Genomic DNA, 18,218 nt, shown 5'->3' on the forward strand with positions numbered 1-18,218 from the left:
CTAACACCAGTCCAAATTCTATAAGGGTGCTTAAAGCACACTCTTTCCTCTACACCTCCAGTCATCTATCCATTGCAGTCATGCTTATTAACAAGTCAATCATCTGGAAAATGTAGTTCCTAATACTACCCACAGGGGGTAACTCCAGCTCTAGATTTTGTTGCTCTATTATAGGCCTTTCTTAATTCAAAGTCTATCCCCCAAATTATAGTCAGAAGGAAGGACATAAAGGAAAATAATTCACAGGAAACTATATTTGTTCATAAATGAGGCATACATAAATATTTATTCAACTGTTTATTAGTATGGAAAATGGAAAAAGGCTCTTGTACTCTTCACCTCCTAAAAGGTGCTTTGTCAGTAAGAAAGATAAATATATATACTGGGCTAGGGATATCCAAGAATTGCCACAAGGCCCTTAGTAAAATCCAAATACCAAACTGTCATTTTTTTCCAGTGGCCCCTTAACACAGAACAAATAAAACATTCTAAAACAATTTTAACATAATTACGTTATTAGAAATACACTTTAGGAGTCCCCCCTTGTGGCTCTGCATTAACAAGCCTGACTAGTATCCATGAGATGCAGGTTCAATCTCTGGCCTGGCTCAATGGATTGGGGAACTGGTGTTGCCAAGAGCTGTTGTGTAGGTCGCAGATGTGGCTCAGACCTGGTGTGGCTATGGCAAAGGCTGGCACAGCCCTAGCCTGGGAACTTCCATATGCCATGGGTGCAACCCTAAAAAGACAAAAAACAAAACAAAAGAGAAATACACTTCAATACACCTATGATCTAACAGGCTTCAAAAAAGAAAATGTTGGTGTTTCCATCATGGCTCAGCAGTTAACAGATCTGACTAGCATCCATGAGGATGCAGGTTCAATCCCTGGCCTTTCCCAGTGGGTTAAGGATCCTGCGTTGCTGTGAGCTGTGGTGTAGGCCAGCAGCTACAGCTCCAATTTGACCCCTAGTCTGGGAATCTCCACATGCTGTGGGTGCAGCCCTAAAAAGAAAAAAATATATATATATTATTAACCGATTTAAAGAAAAAGCACTATCTATTAATCTTATGTATTACCATGGAAACATACGACTTGCAGAATCATTTCACCTCATATTCATTTCTGAGAGTAATTACTAGACATCCACAGTCCAATGATGCACTTTAAGAAAGAGGCTTGATAAACATAATAAATTTATAACTTTAATAGCAACTCTTTCCTGTTTTCTGAAACATTACACATAGATTAATTCCCATTAAGTTTCTCATGTTACTTAAATTCATATTTCTTTCCAGAGGGAGTTTTCACATGTAAAGATGTGGGACCACTGAAGTCTTTCCCAGGCTGTTTAACGCAAGAGGTTTTAACCACTGAGTCCTTGCATCCTTTTGGAGCTGCAATGACTGAAGGCTTTCCTACATTCTTTACATTCATACAGTGTCTCTCCAGGGTGCACTCTCATATGTTTTGTGACAAATGAAGGTTTTACCACAGTCTCTCCACTCTGATGTTTTTCATGTCTTCAAAACAAAACAAAACAAACAAACAAAACTCTGATTAACCTCTGAAGGCTTTTCTACATTCCTTACAATTATAGGGTTTCTCTTCAGCATGAGTTCTTTCATTTGTCAGTAGGGAAGTGTTATTTCAGTAGGAGTTACCACATTGCTTACATTTACAAGGTTTCTTTTCTATGGGAGTCCTTTCATGTGCTTGCAAACTTTGAAAATATCTGAAGGCTTTTCCACCTTGTTTACACTGATAGGCTTTCTCTCCAGTGTGGACTCTTTCACGTTTTCACACTGAAGTTGACCAACTAAGGGCTTTTCCATACTCCTTATTCACAGAATTTCTTCTCAGCATGAACTCTTTTGTGTGTTTGGAAAGACGTGTAATATCTGAAGGCTCTACCGCACTGTTCACATTCATAGGGTTCCTCTCCAGTGTGCAATCTCATGTGTACTTTTAAGGTTTGGTGGTGGGAGAGGGCTTTCCCACATTCCTTGCATTCATAGGGTTTCTCTCCAGTGTGAGCTCTTCTGTGTGACTCTAAGGAATTGTAGTGACTGAAGGCTCTACCACACTGTTTACATTCGTAGGGTTTCTCTCCAGTGTGCAGTCTCATGTGTATTTTTAAGGTTTGGTGATGGGAGAGAGCTTTCCCACATTCCTTGCATTCAAAGGGTTTCTCTCCAGTATGAGTTCTTTTGTGTGACTGTAAGGAATTGTAGTAACTGAAGGCCTTACCACATTGTTTACATTCATAGGGTTTCTCCCCAGTGTGAATCCTTTGATGGACTCGAAAGGAACTCGGAGAAATGAATGCTCTCTCACATTCCTTACATTTATAAGGTCCATCTCCAGTGTGAGTGATCATGTGTGCTCGAAGGCTTGAGAGACCCCGGAAGGATCTCCCACATTCCTTACATTCATAAGGTTTTTCCCCGGTATGAATTCTTTCATGTTTTCGTAAAGAACTAGGACAACTGAAGGCTTTTCCGCATTGCTTACATTCATAGGGTTTCTCTCCTGTGTGAGTCCTTTCATGTGTTCGAAAACTCTGATAATATCGAAGGAATTTTCCACAATGTTTGCACTGATAGGGTTTCTCTCCACTGTGAATTGTTTCATGTGTTTGCAATGAAGAGGAACAATTAAAGGCTTTCCCACACTCCTTGCACATATATGGAGCAGCTCCACTGTGAGTTATCATGTGTCTTCGAAAGGCTGTGCTCCACATGAAGGCTTCCCCACATTCCTTACATATGTATGGTTTTTCTCCTGTGTGAATCCTTTCATGTGTCTGAAAGGATGCACGGGCATAGAATGCTTTTCCACATTCTTCACATTTATATTTTTTCTCTCTATTGTGATTTTTTTCATGGGCATTAAAAAATTGGAGATGGCGAAAGGTTTTACCACACTCCTTACAATTATATGGTCTCTCTCCGTATTTCTGATACTTGTATGGTTTAGGTTCAGTGTGACACTTCATGTGTCTACAGAGGGATGAGTGACATGTAAAGACTTTTCCACATGCATTGCATTCACGTGGTTTCTCTTTCATAGTTTTCTTGTTCAGAGTGAGATTTGGAATAAGGCTTAAGTTTTCTCCACATGGACTACTGCCTTTACTTTCACAGAATCTCTCTACCATGTGACTTCTGTAAAAAATGAGGAATACATCATTAATGAGTTCTCTTTAACAGTGGTTTTGGAGTTCCCATGTGGCTCAGCAGGTTATGAAACTGACTAGTATCCATGAGGATGCTGATTTGATCTCTGGCCTCACTCAGTGGGTTAAGGATCTGGCATTGCCGTGAGCTGTGGTGTAGGCTGGCAGCTGCAGCTCTGATTCAACCCTTAGCCTGGGAATTTCCATATGTCATAGGGGTGGCCGTAAAAAGGAAAAAAAAATGTTTTTTGTTTGTCTGTTTTTTTTTTCATTTTTGGCCATCCATAGCATATGAAGCTCCCAGGCCAGGGGTCAGACCCAAGCCACAGTCTTGACCTAAGTCACAGCTGTGGCAATGCCAGATCCTTAACCCACTGTGCCAGGCCAGGGATCTAACCTGCATCCCAGTGCTCTCAAGATGACATCAGTCCCGTTGTGTCACAGCGGGAGCTCCACTAACAATGTTATATTTAATAGTAGGATATTTGAAGTCTATTTTGATCACTTAGAGGCATAGTATAGGTTTTATGCCTTGATTGAATTGCTTCAAGCTGAATATAAGAAATGCTCTGCAAGGGGATTTCACTCTTGCAATGATCAAAACTACGATTTTTTTTTTTTTTTTTTACTTTTTAGGGCCGCACCCATGGCATATGGAGGTTCCTAGACTAGAGGTCAAATCGGAACTATAATTGCCGGCCTACACCATAGCAGTGCAGGATCCAAGCTGTGTCTGCAACCTACACCACAGCTCACATCAATGCCAGATCCTTAACGGAGTGAGGCCAGGGATTGAACCCACAATCTCATGGTTCCTAGTCAGATTCATTCCTGCTGCACCACAAAGGGAACTCCCAAGACTGTGATATGTGCATAGTTTATTAACACTGTTGAACTATTCTGCAAACACTGAACATCTATGTAACATAAGAAAGTAATTTTGGTGAAAACTATCTAAGAATAATTACATTTGGAGCATGCATTTTTTTTCTTTTATTTCCTTCTGTTAACATAGCATAATATAACAGGACACTGACATGTGTTGCTACTTTATATTGTGGGTGGGACTTACCTTAGTTTCCTCCCCTGGTTTTTGTACTGTTCTTCAATGTCACAATCTTCCCATTTTCCCCCTAAATTGCAGGTCAAGAAAAATGATTTCAAAGTATTATAAGTTATAGAGAAATTCCTAGATTCTAAATCCTTTCTTTGTTGGCTTGACCTTGCCTAGTTTATTTACCTATATGCTGCATTTCCACATTCAGTATCTGGGAACATTAATGAACAAGGAACATTTGTTCTTTAATTGACAAAGTGAAGAAAGGGGCCCTCCTTACCTATTGAGGCCAGGTTCCTCAAGGTTTCCTGCATCACATCCCTGTAGAGTTTCTTCTGTGAAGGATCCAGTAAAGCCCACTCTTCCAGGGTGAAGTTCACAGCCACATCTGCAATGGCCACTGAGTCCTAAAACATCCCAGATATATGTACAATAGGATGTTTGAGACTGACAGCCCTGGACATTTATATTAGTTATAGGAAGGCTATGCATGATTGATTCTATCATCTCTAAACATTTATTCTATGACTTGATCATCAGAAATTTACTTTCTGTCCACACTTACTTCCTCATAAGTTTTTTTTTTGGTCTTTTTTTTTTTAAGGCCACACCTGTGGCATATGGAAGTTCACAGGCTACAGGCTGAATTGGAGCGATAGCTGCTGGCTTACACTACAGCTATAGCAACACAGGATACAGGCCATGTCTGCGACCTACACCACTGCTCATGGCAATGCCAGATCCTTAACCCACTGATCAAGGTCAGGGATGGAACCCACATCCTCATGGATACAAGTTGGGTTCATAACCCACTGAGCCACAATAGGAACTCTCTCATAAGTTTAACAGCATCATGAGCACATGGAAATTATTTACACACTTTTATTGTGACCTCATCACATCTTATTTCTCACTTATTGCAGGGTCCAGCGCATGCTGGGAAATGACAGAAATGCTACACACATGAAACAAATATTAAGACCAGTGATTCCCTATGAGAAAAAAACTCTACCCTCTCCCTTCTTATGACCCAAAATTTATAGCACCTCATGAAGCAGAGTGTCAAATTTGCATAAAGTTTTATTAAATGAAGTTTTCTCATGGTCTAATGGTTAAGGACCCAGCATCACTGCTGTGGCTCAGGTTTAATCCCTGGCCCAGGGAACTTCTGTATGCTGTAGGTGTGGCCAAAAAAAAAAAAAAATACAAAACATAGTGAAGAACTAAAGGATTTATTTCTATCCCTATTACCAAATATGAGAGTCAAGGACACCTGTAGAAACCCAGCTTTTAATAAGGTCCAAATGGCTCTTTTGTCCCTGAAGTAATCCAGACCTTTAGAGGTAAAGTAGTGTGATGCACCTGGTGGGGTGAAAATATACTTGTCAGGAAGTATGCTCTTAACTTGCATACTATTTATCACAGATTCAGTTTTCCCTTTCTTCTCTGATTTTTTTTTTCTTTTTAGGGCCAAACCCAAGGTGTATGGAAGTTCCCAGGCTAGGGGTCCAATCTGAGCTATTGCTGCCAGCCTACGCCACAGCCGCAGAAACTTGGGAACCAAGCCATGTCTGTGACCTACATCACAGCTCACAGCAACACCAGATCCCCAGTCTATTAAGCAAGGCCAGGGATTGAACCTGTATCCTCATGGATACTAGTCAGATTCATTTCCACTGTGCCACAACAGGAACTCCTACAACCTCACTTCTGCACAAAAACTTGCAAGACTGCTTGTAGGCACTTACTTTATTCATAATTGGAAAGAGTTAAGCATTAAGCAAGATATCCTTCAAGAGTTGAATAGATAAATCAGTGGTATATCCATACCATGAAATACTGTTCAGTGATAAAAGGAAGTGCAGTATCAAGCCATGAAAACACATGGAGGATCCTTAAAAGTATACTGCCCTGTGAAAGAAGCCAATCTAACATGGCTATATACTGCATGATTTCAAGTAAATGGCACTCTGGAAAAGACAAAACTATACCTGAGATCAAGGTACAGATCTCAGGCTGTGAAGGATTTGAGGGTTGGAGGGAGGGATGAATGAATAGGTGGGGCATAAAAGATGTTAAGGGAAGTGAAACTACTGTATACGATACAGAAATGAAGGATACATGTCATTAAACATTTGCCAGACCCATAGATCTTATAATGCAGAGTCAAAGCTAATATGTCATGCACTTAAATTCACTGAGCAATTTAAATAAATGTAACACAGTCAAACAAGAAGTAAAAAAAAATTTGACATAATTCAACATCCTTTCAATACAAAACTTAACAAATTGGGTATAAAAGGAACATATTTCAACACAATAAAGGCCATATTTGACAAGTCCATATCTAACATTACATGCAACAGTGAAAGGTTGAAAGCTTTCCTGTGAAGACTAGGAATAAGACAAAGGTACCCACTCTCACTACTCCTATTCAAAATAGTACTGGAAGTCCTAGCTAGAGCAATTAGGCAAGAAAAAGAAATAAAAGGCATATGAATTGGAAAAGAAAAAAAAAGTGTTTGCAGATGATATGATCTTAGAGATGAAAAATCCTAAAGACTTCATCCAAAAACTGTTAGAACTAGTAAACAAATTCAGTAAAATTGCAGGATACTGCAATTATTCCATAAAATTATCCCATAATATCAGTTGTGTTTCCATACACCAACAATGAACTATTGGAAAAATAAATTGTTCTCTGAGTTAAAAAAAAAAGTAGTCCAAAAATAGTGCAAACTGGAGTTCCCGTTGTGGCTCAGTGGTTAACGAATCCGACTAGGAACCATGAGGTTTCAGGGTTTGATCCCTGGCCTTGCTCAGTGGGTTAAGGATCCAGCATTGCCGTGAGCTGTGGTGTAGGTTGCAGACACAGCTCGGATCCTGCGTTGCTGTGGCTCTGGTGTAGGCTGGTGGGCTACAGCTCTGATTAGAACCCTAGCCTGGGAACCTCCATATGCCACAGGTGCGGCCCTAGAAAGGCAAAAAGACAAAAATGAAGACAAAAACAAAAACAAAAACCAAAACAGTGCAAACTGTGTGAACGTAGAGGGGTTATATGGGAATTTTCTATACTTTCCTATCAATTTTTCTCTAAACCTAAAACTACTTTAAAAAAAAAAACACCCTGAAGTGTATTAGGAAAAAAAAGATAAAGAAAGGCATTACATTTCACCCCTGATGATTGACTGATGACTGGAACAGGACACCTTGGTTGAGCCGATTTGAATTTATTTGACAAGGTATTATGGTGCTCTATAAGCCTGAGACCAGTAAGAGAGGTAATGCTTTCACTGAAGGCCATGTTGGACAGAATTGCACTGCATATTCTGAGAAGTGCCATGGTTATATCAATAGTGTCTGGGACTGCAATAGGGATGAGGAGTGTCTTGGTGAGACCATGCATTGTAGATCTAATGCAGATGAGAGTTAACCTTGATTTATATTTTGGGTATCTCCTGAGTTCAGAGATTCCTTTAGTTATTTTACCACAAAGGGGCCACTCTTAAACAATCATCCAAAAGTCTGTGGATACAAGTAGATGAGGCCAATTTTTGGCCAGAAGTAAGATGACCGCCTCATATTTGGTTAGCTGTGTGACTCTGGGGTTTGGGCATCTATCAGGGACATCACAAGGGATGAAGAGTAGCAACTTTCCACTGAGCTCATCATGTAGGAATGCATATTTGCCATCCTTAAACTCCCAAGGGAAGTTGCTGTCTGGGGGAGTGGTGACCTTTTCCAACACCACAGCAACTTTCAATGGACTGAACAGAGAAAGGTTCACCCTCCTGCAGGAAGTGTAAGCTAGGACAGATCTGGCTCCATCATGTCACATGGTGGTGTGGGGAGGCCTGCTGACCCACCCGATGGATTGCTATTTCCAGGGTCAAAAGCATAATGGACAGTTCAGTGGAGGATCACATGCTCAGCACTTGTGACAGCCTCTATTTTCAAGAGAGCTGAGTGCACAGTGATGATTGCAGTCCCTTGCACCAGAAGCCTATGGACAACTTAAGGCCATCACAGGTAACTCCAGGAGGCATGAAAGGTCAATGTAGCCTCTTTAATGAGGGATACTCCACAGGAAATAAAACTGCCTGTGTGGCAATTTTATCATAGTCTAGAGCCTTCTGTGGTAGGGGGTCCCTCAAAGTGGGCCAGCTGCCAAGTAATAGTGAAAATGGGCTCAAGTAAAATTTGTAAATAAGGAATATGTTTTCTCCCCAACACTGTAAGAGCCTAGTAGATCTTGTGGGTGCTGAGAAGGACTACAGACATTTCTTCACCTTGTCAGGGTAATTACCAAAAAGAATTAAAAAACTTAACTGAGGGCCTCACATAGGTGTGGGTCAATGGTCCATACACTCTTTGTAAGATCTGTATGTCCTGAATAAGTACAAAGTGAAGTCCTCAGAGGAGGATGTCATTAGTATAATGTCATGCCTGTGTATGTGGAGCAAAGTACATGAAGTTCAGATCTTCCTGCAGAGACTAGGGGATGGCAAAGCTGCCAAGGTTCCCTGAGGGTAACCAGGTAAAGGTGTATTGTGGCCCTTCAGAGGGGAGGGCAACGGCAGCTGAGAGTTTGTTGAAATAGGCACTGAGGGAAACAAACTTACCAAACCTGTCAGAGAAGAATGTTTCCCAGACACTGAATGGATGGAGTCAGTTATTTTCATGTTGGGGACTAGGAATAAGGGCTTATTTGATGCAACCACAACTCAAGATTGTCAGTCCACTGTGAGGTGTCATTCATTCTTTCCAGGTTTAAGGACAAATCAAACAGGCTATTAAAATGATAAAATTGGGGAGTTACTGTCATGGCTCAGTGGTTAACGAATCCATCTAGGAACCATGAGGTTGTGGGCTTGATCCCTGGCCTTGCTCAGAGGGTTAAGGATCCGGCGTTGCTGTGAGCTGTGCTGTAGGTCACAGACGCAGCTTGGATCTGGCATTGCTGTGGCTCTGGCATAGGCCTGTGGCCACAGGTCCAATTAGACCCCTAGCCTGGGAACCTCCATATGCTGCAGGAGCAGCCCTAGAAAAGGCAAAAAGACAAAAAATAAATTAAAATAAAAAAATAAAATAATAAAATTGTAAAGTTCCCTTGTGGTGCAGGGGGTTGAGGATCCCACACTGCTACAACTGTGGTACAGGTCAGAACTGTGTTGAGGGTTTAGTCGCTGGCCTGGGAAGTTCCACATGCTGTGGGTGAGGCCAGGAAAAAAAAAAAAAAAGGATAAAATTGGAGCCAATCACTTTGCCCTAAATATGTTTCTTATAATGGTTTTCAATAACTCAAGACCCTGTTTAATTTAAACTAGGCCATATTAACTAATTTAACTGATGGGTCAAGTCTATGAGGCTTCATTTTGTCTAGGCAATTTGGAAGTAGAGGACTTAATTTAATTTTACTTTATGAATCATGGGTTCAGAGCTTCCCTGCTCACTATGGAATATTTGGGGACAATGAGTGATATGACTATGAGGAATTTATAAAAGATGAAAGTTCTGTTTAAGGCAATTTGTCCTTTCTATTATATTCAGTAATTCCCAAAAGATGATGAGGTAAATTTGCTTAAATTCAGTGGGATTCCCCAGGTATACCTGTAATTTGAAATTTAGTTTGATTAAGTACATGAAGTTTTGTGAATTAGTGCAGTACAGGAGATATTCTTTTTTTTTTTTTTTTCCTTTTTAGGGCTGCACCCATGGCATATGGAGGTTCCAAGGCTAGAGGTCCAATTGGAGCTACAGCTGCCAGCCTACACCACAGCCATGGCAACATCAGATCCAGGCTGCGTCTGCCACCTACACCACAGCTCACGGCAATGCCAGATCCTTAACACATTGAGTGAGGCCAGAGATCAAACCAGCAACTTCATGGTTCCTAGTCAGATTAATTTCCACATCCTTAGATGTTCATATTAAATCAAACCCATATCACAGAGGACCAAAAGCCAAGCAGGTGCCTTCCACCTTTCTGCTCTGTAAATTCTTTTAGCATATTCTGGATTTACAACCGAGTGAAATTGTGGTCTTTTGTTTCAGTACTTTTTTTCTCTTGTTCCCTCCCTCTAGTCCTTCCTTGTCTTGTATTTTAGGTCACTGGATATACTTTGGAAGAATGGGTGTTTTCTTTACCCTTGTATTGATCATTTTTTTCCTCTAGAGAGCCTCACACCAGCGCCATCAGTGTCAGAGGCCTCCTTCTTCATGACTGCTGGTTACTTACTAGAAATTAATTAAGTACGTAGGCTTGAATCAGGTTTTGTGTTTTTTGTTTGTTTTGCTTTTTAGGGCTACACCCTTGGCTGATTAAGTACATGAAGTTTTGTGAATTAGTGCAGTACAGGAGATGTTCTCCCCCCCCCCCCCCGCCCCTTTTTAGGGCTGCACCCATAGCACATGGAGGTTCCCAGGCTAGGGGTCCAATTGGGGCTACAGCTGCCGGCCTACACCACGAACACAGCAATGCCAGATCTGATCTGCGTCTGCAACCTACACCACAGCTCACGGCAACGCCAGATCCTTAACCCACTGAGCAAGGCCAGGGATTGAACCCGCAACCTCATGGTTCCTAGTCAGATTTGTTTCCACCGTGCCATGACGGGAACTCCTTGAATCAGTTTAAATGAATCCCTTTGCTGTGCCACAGTGAGGCTATATATGAGTAATGTCCACTGTAACTCAGAGGGTCAGGATCTTTGTTGCAGGAGAGTGGACTCAGCCTGCCACCTACTGGCTGCCTTTGCCCTCTCTTCTCTTTCTGAAATGACTGTTCTTTTCTGAGTGACCATTTGAGGGGCTCACCTTCTTCACAATGCATAATCGTCCACATACCCCCAAAGATTCCCATTGACCTCCCTCCAGGTCTGGGTGAACCCAGCCTCAGTCACACCCTCACTCCAAACACAGATAGGTTCCATCCAAGACATGGATCCAGGACCACTATAAGGAGGGCTCCATTCACATACTCCTAGTCCCAAAAGACAAAGAATTACAGAAATTGCCAACTTGGTATCCTTTGTAGCTAGAACCCAGGCATGGTGGGGTCAACAATGCCACACAGGGTAGCACAGTGCAGAACACAGGGAAAGCTCCCCAGCAAAGAGCAGCTCACAGAGCAGGAATCTCTAGCCTTTCTTATCAGTCTGTGCAGGTAAGATGCACCAGGGGGGAAAGGGAGGGGTGAGTTTGACTTTTTAGTTGTCAAACATCAAATACGTGGCTCCAGGCTACTCATTATAAGAACAAACCTGGAGTTCCCCACGTGGCTCAGTGGTTAACAAATCCGACTAGGAACATGAGGTTGCGGGTTCAATCCCTGGCCTTGCTCAGTGGGTTAAGGATCCTGTGCTGCTGTGAGCTGTGGTGTAGGTCACAGACGCAGCTCGGATCCCAAGTTGCTGTGGCTCTGGGGAAGGCCAGTGGCTACAGCTCCAATTAGACTCCTAGCCTGGGAACCTCCATATGCTGTGGGAGCGGTACTAGAAAAGGCAAAAAGACAAAAAAAATAAAAAATAAAAAAAGAACAAACCCAAGTAAGAAAAACAAGGCATTTGCAATGCCTTGTTTTTATATAAAGAAACATTAACAGGAATGACTGGGTCACTTTGTTGTATAGCAGAAATTATCATAGCCTTGTAAATTAACTATGCTTCAAAAAAAACTTAAAAAAAAAGAAACACCAACAGTATGATCAGCAAATAATCAAGGAGTTCCTGCTGTGGCACGGTGGGTTAAGAACCTGACTGCAATGGCTCAGGTCACGGCTGCAGCTGGGGTTCAGTCCCTAGCCTGGGAATTTCCATATACTGAGGGTACAGCCATAAAAAAAAATTAAGAAGTAATCAAAACTGGTTGAGGGTGGGTGTTATAAGAGCACAGGAGTGGAGCAGGATATGCGGGCATGGAATTTTAAGTTAGTTTTCTATATTATCCGTATATTTAACCTTCACATGCATTATTGATTTAAAATCAGGAGAGAAATGTGTATACATTATATTTTCCCATGCTTAATTGTTATTTTAATTTTTGCTTTTAAAAATTAACTAACTTTTCTTTCTTTCTCAGCCCCGCTTGCAGCATATGGAAGTTCCCCAGCCAGGGATTGAATCCAAGCCGCAGCTGCAGCAACTTGGGATCCTTAAACCGCTGCATGAGAGAATCTAATGAGTAGCCACCACAGAGACAAACTGGATCATTAACCCACTGTGCCACAGCAGGAACTCCTTAGCTTTAACTTTTCTACACAGGAAACCACTCCAAGATTTAATCCTTTAAACACTAACAGATATAGGAGTTCCCGTTATGGCGCAGTGGTTAACGAATCTGACTAGGAACCATGAGGTTGTAGGTTCAATCCCTGGCCTTGCTCAGTGGGTTAAGAATCTGGTGTTGCCGTGAGCTGTGGTGTGGGTCACAGACGTGGCTTGGATCCTGCGTTGCTGTGGCTCTGGCGTAGGCCGGCGGCTACAGCGCCGATTCGACCCCTAGCCTGGGAACCTCCATATGCTGCAGGAGTGGCCCTAGAAAAGGCAAAAAAAAAAGACCAAACAAAAGCACTAACAGATATAAAACTGCACACCATTAAAGATTTACAAATCCTTTTCTAACTAAAAGGATAAGAGCATTATAGTTTGTCCCTTCACTACAATTTACACTGGGGATACTTTCAGGAATGAGTAGCATAATATAAGTTAGGAGGTGCAATTGAACCCTGAAATAAACTAAGATTTTAAAAGATGTATATGAGCTTTGAAGCGTTTTCTTCATATCAACAAAAATATAAATTCAATGGCTTTTTCCTCACAGCCATTAAAATGAGAATTCATTTATGGAAATTCCTGCTGTGGGATCAGGGGCATCTTTTCTGTGCCAGGATGTAGGTTCAATCCTTAGCCCAGCACAGTGGGTTAAAGGATCCTGTCTTGGGCTGGGGCTAGGGAACTCCATATGCCGTGTGGCAGCCAAAAAAGATTAAAAAAAAAAAAAAGAAAAAAAAGAATTCATTTGCTTTAGGAACAGCATAGCCTTTTTAGGGCTGCACTGTGGCATATGGAGGTTGCCAGGCTAGGGATCAAATCGGTGCTGTAACTGCTAGCCTGTGCCACAGCCATAGCAATGCCAGATCCGAGCCACATCTGTGACCTACACCACAGCTCATGGCAACGCCAGATCCTTAACCCATTGAGCGAGGCCAGGGATCAAACCTACGACCTCATGGATCCTAGTCAGATTTGTATCTGCTGAGCCATGATGGGAACTCTGGAACAGCATAGCCTTTTTAAATGTCAAAGTTCTCTAGGGATAGGAAGACATTATGCTGAGTGAAATAAGTCAGAAAATAAAAAATACTATATCACTTATATGTGGAATCTAAAAAATACAGCAAACTAGTGAATATAACAAAAAAGAAGCAGACTCACAGGTATAGAAAGCAAACTAGTGGTAATCAAAGGGGAGAACGGAAGGAGGGGCAAAATAAGGATGGGGGAGGGAGTTCCCACTGAGGTGCAATGAGATCTTCAGCATCTTGGGAATTCGATCCTTAGCCTGGCATAGTGGGTTAAGGATCTGGTATTGCCGCAGCTCTGGCTTAGGTCGAAACTGTGGCTCACATCTGATCCCTGGCCAGGAACTCCATGTGCTGTCCATGTGCCTTGGGGAGGCCAAAAAGGGGGGAAAAAAAGATGAGGGGTGGGAGATACTAACTACTGAGTATAAGATAGGCTTCAAAGATGTATTGTACAACATGGGGAATATAGCTAATGTTTTGAAATAACTGTAAATGTACTGTAACTTTAAAAAATTATGTAATAAATGCAATATATCTTTTTAAATGGAAAAAGCACCTGAGCACTTAAATATACCTCTTTTCCCTCAATGGAACAAAATTCTAGTTGTTTCCACAATTGTCTTTCTTTACTCACATCGTATTTCTCAATCAACTTACACATTAAAAGCCCTAAAGCAAATGGAAACTGGAATCAAAGCACTGTAATCTTTAGCTGAGAAAGGAATCCAAAGAAAGAAACAAAAGACTGGAATCAAAACAGTTAAGCAGGGAGTTCTCATTGTGGCTCAACGGAAACGAATCTGACTATTGTGGGTTCAACCCCTGGCCTCGCTCAATGGGTTTAGGATACGGCGTTGGCATGAGCTGTGGTGTAGGTCACAGACGCAGCTTGGGTCTGGTGTTGCTGTGGCTCTGTTGTAGGCCGGTAGCTGTAGCTCTGATTTGACCCCTAGCCTCAGAACTTCCATATGCCGTGTGTGCAGCCCTAAAAATAAGACAAAAAAGACAAAAAAAAAAAAAAGACGCACACGCCCACACACACAAAAAAACAGGTAAGCAGCCTTCTTGCTAGAGTTCAGAAGAAAAACCCACTTTTAGGAAGATGACCAAATTCCCAGATGTGAGTCTAAACACTCCTGGTTGAGACACAACCCCTAGAGTGGATTAGTCACAGGAGAAGGTCACCAGAGGAGCCAAAAGAAGGAATTCCAGAAGCTTACCCTCTCTTGTAAGCAGGGAAATGCTGCCTCCACTAGGTTCTAGTCTCCCAAGTGAGCAGACTCTCAGCCTGACTCAGTCTAAGGTTCTGACCCCAATTCATAAAAACACCCTTTGTCCACGAGACAAAACTTGTGATCATGACAGATTCTCTCAATGTGCACAAATTACACAGAGTGCACAGGCACTGTGGATGCAACACTCAAATGTAATGTCTAGAAATGTCTAGGCCTAAGGAACCACACCCATGACCTCAGAGAGGGAATCAAGCCCACGACTGGGCGCAGGTGCATCCCCAGCTTTCCAGGGCTCTGTAGCTTCTCTCAGTACAAAGTCTCCTTCCATGGAGGGTGTAAGCAGGTAGGACACCTGCAGGGGGAAGCTCCCCTGGAAGAAAAACCGGATCTGCAAGTCCTTCTCTTTACAGGTTCAAGGGAGCCTTAGCATGGATGACTGACTATAGGCCCCTACTCTGCACTGGAGTTGCCTTGGGACACAGTTCTTTTAACGGGACTCAAAGCTGCTGTTTGGACAGTCCAGCAAAATAATTAAACCTCATTGTTTATGTGGAAAGGAGGTAAGAAGATTATAAGGCATTGTTACTAGTGCAGCCAGAAAACCTCAAACATCTACTTCCAGAAAAAAGATGTCAATTAATTATTATTTCCACAGCAAGAAACTGGTTTGTAAATAACTAATTGTACTTGAAAACTTGGTCTGCAAATATAGGCAGACACCTCACCATCTGGGAATTTCATGTGAAATCACTCAAAAGTAAAAAATAGTCCTCAGAAATTCACTACACATGCTCAGGGGAAGAAAAAAGAGAGATTAGAATTACCATGGAAGTTCCCAGGCCATCCTAGCTGCAGCTAGAACCTACAGCCACAAGGTGGTGTCCTTTAACACACTGTTCGGGCTGGGGATTGAATCCGTGACTCCGCAGTGACAGGAGCCACTGCAGTGAGATTCCTAACCACTGTGCCACAGCAGTAACTCAGAATTTTGTTGCTGTTGTCTTTTTAGGGCCACACCTGTGGCGTATGGAGGTTCCCAGGGTAGGGGTCGAATCAGAGATGTAGCTGCTGGCCTACGCCACAGCCACAGCAAACCGCCAGATTCGAGCAGTGTCTACCACCTACACCACAGCTCACTGCAACCCCAGATCCTTAACCCACTGAGCAAGGCCAGGGATCGAACCTGCATCCTTCTGGATACTAGTCAGACTCATTTCTGCTGAGCCACTAAGGGAACTCTTTTTTTTTTTTTTTTGAATTTTTAAATGGAATTGGAATATTTGATTTTTTTGCTGAAATTCACCACTTCTGTCTCTTTGGAAATACTTTATGCTGTCTTTCTGCTATATTGATTAATACATTTTACCCTGGTTGAAAAACAGCGTTTAAGTACATGAATAAATCTTTTAAAGGTGATAATACCAGAAGGGTCAATGCTGACAGGACACATCATCTAGGAAAGTTTTAAAGAGGAACCTCCATCTTTAGGATGTCTGTGTCCAGGAAAGTCTGGGAGGGGAGGCACAAGGATTTGGAGTAACCTAGTACCAGGTGGTTATTCTCTGCTGTCTTCTTGTAGAAAATATGCACAGACCAGACTTTTTTTTTTTTTTGGAGCCATCCAGTGCTCTGGGGGAGGGTGGTGGTAAAACGATAAACAGTTAAAATACTGCTCCGTTTGAAATGCACTAGGGAGGACAAATAGTTGATAATGATGCCGTGAATCAGAGAGGGAAAGTTGGTTTGGGGAATGTGGGGTGGACTCTGGAAATTCAGGGATTTACTGCCAGCCCTAGAAAGAGCTAGGCTGAGGGAACAGAGTCATGGACCTGAGACTCTGTTACCCAAATAACTGGAAATCTCCAGAGAAAAAGGGTGCCCTCGAGGAGAAAGACTAGGGACCCCCAAAGACCAGCTCCTCCCACGCAGGAACCCCGGAGTCCGAGTCATGACTGTCCTCGTGAACGACCTAGGGGAGACGCGGGGCTGTGGGCCCAGAGCTGCCCGGAGAGGCTTCGGAGCCGAGGTCGTCGCGTGGTGTCGGGACACGACGCCCAGGGTCCTGGCTGCCGGCCCCGCCCCCACGCTGCGTGCCTGAGGGAACTGAGGCCCGAGCGGTGCTGCGGCAGACTCCGGTCCGCAGACTGCGGAGTTGACGGCCGGGAGGCCCGGGTCCCGCCCCTTCCCCTCCGGCTGGAACTTCGCACTCTAGAAATACACACTCACCATTTCTAGATTTCCTGAGTCTCTCTGAATGCTTCCTACGACTTCCACGACCAGGGCAGGTCACAGCGGGACAAACACTGAGGTAGTGCGTCCAGCGTCATTTAACGGTAGGAAACAGGATCGCTAGTGGGGCTAGTACGTTCTGTCTGGAACGGTGCGTCGCCGCACCCACCCACCCAAGCGCCTCCTCTGATTGGACAGTTCTCAAGGCCCTAGTGCCTGAGTGACAGCTGGGCGGGAGGACGTTTGGCTCTAGCTTCCGCCCACTGCGGGAGGGGAAGGGAGGAGTGGCTCGAACCTGAACCATCCTGACACGTTTGCATGGAAACAGAACTTTTTCCAGGCCTGGGGCTGCCTATCTTATAGCCGCCCAGCTGTTTGTGAACATAAGGGTACAGGGAATTTGTGATTGAGTTTCCAAGTGGAGCAAGTTAGAACGGAGCAAGAGGGTGACCCAGGCAGGTGTAGGGCCAGGCTGCCAAAATGGCTTTTCTGCTTCTGTACATCCCCTGCTCTACCAGTCCCTACTTCACCTACATCCTACTCACAAGACTCACCCTCCCTCTTGATCATAGAGCCCAAACAGTAAATGCCTACCTGCTTGTCTCTGGCCCCAGCTAGTGATTGTTGCAATCTTTAGATCGGAACGTGTCCACTAACATAGTTTATCAAAGGAGGCTGTGCTCCTCTGATGGTTTCCCTGGTAACTGATGAGCCAACCTGAGTTCAGTTCCTTCTATAACCAGTAACTCCCACCCAGGGAAGACTGCTGCCTTGTCCTGCCTGCCAACTGCGGGAGTGTAGCTCCAGGACCCTTTTGCTTTGGACTGTAAGGTCTCCTGTCCATTAAACCATTGACGTCCCTGACTCTGGGCTCTTCCTTTGGTCTTGAGCCTGGACAATTTCAGGGCTTGCAAGCCTGCAGGGTGCAGCCCAACACCAGGCCACACTGGGACAAGAGGGTCTTCTCTCCTTTAGGGGGCAAGGGTTTGGTGTAAGGCTGGGAGGGTACTCATGGAACTGTGACCCTTTTTTAGAAACACAGAAACTGAAGTGCGACTTCACCATCTGTGATAGAGACTGGCTCCATTTTAATCTTTGATCCTTGACAGTGTTGAGCCTTCCACCCATCCCTGCCCCATCCCCACTCACTTGGTACTTAAGAGAAAGAATCTTAAGCACTTGGCTCTGGTGGAAGTTTGAACCCTATAGCCCTAC

The 18,218-nt window shown here is 43.3% G+C and overlaps 1 protein-coding gene across 1 annotated transcript; it reads right to left on the bottom strand.

Annotated features, from left to right (window-relative positions):
• Window positions 1–1,192: 1,192 nt before the first annotated feature.
• LOC125125646 (zinc finger protein 709-like) lies at window positions 1,193–17,153 on the bottom strand. The gene is made up of 4 exons (XM_047776949.1): window positions 17,001–17,153; window positions 4,516–4,642; window positions 4,251–4,311; window positions 1,193–3,167 (listed from the first exon to the last, which is right to left on the bottom strand). The coding sequence occupies exons 1-4, from the start codon at window positions 17,001–17,003 to the stop codon at window positions 1,841–1,843; spliced, it is 1,518 nt and encodes a 505-aa protein (XP_047632905.1). The 5' UTR covers window positions 17,004–17,153; the 3' UTR covers window positions 1,193–1,840.
• Between the last annotated feature and the right edge of the window lie 1,065 nt (window positions 17,154–18,218).

The sequence above is a fragment of the Phacochoerus africanus genome, chromosome 4 (assembly GCF_016906955.1).
Source record: "Phacochoerus africanus isolate WHEZ1 chromosome 4, ROS_Pafr_v1, whole genome shotgun sequence".
NCBI classification, from domain to species: domain Eukaryota; kingdom Metazoa; phylum Chordata; class Mammalia; order Artiodactyla; family Suidae; genus Phacochoerus; species Phacochoerus africanus.

Excerpts from the sequence above, each read along its gene's own strand:
- LOC125125646 (XM_047776949.1), bottom strand. Across the intron at positions 4,312-4,515 it reads GAGGAACCTGGCCTCAATAG|GGGGAAAATGGGAAGATTGT; the intron begins GTAAGGAGGGCC and ends CCTGCAATTTAG. Across the intron at positions 3,168-4,250 it reads AACCAGGGGAGGAAACTAAG|AAGTCACATGGTAGAGAGAT; the intron begins GTAAGTCCCACC and ends CATTTTTTACAG.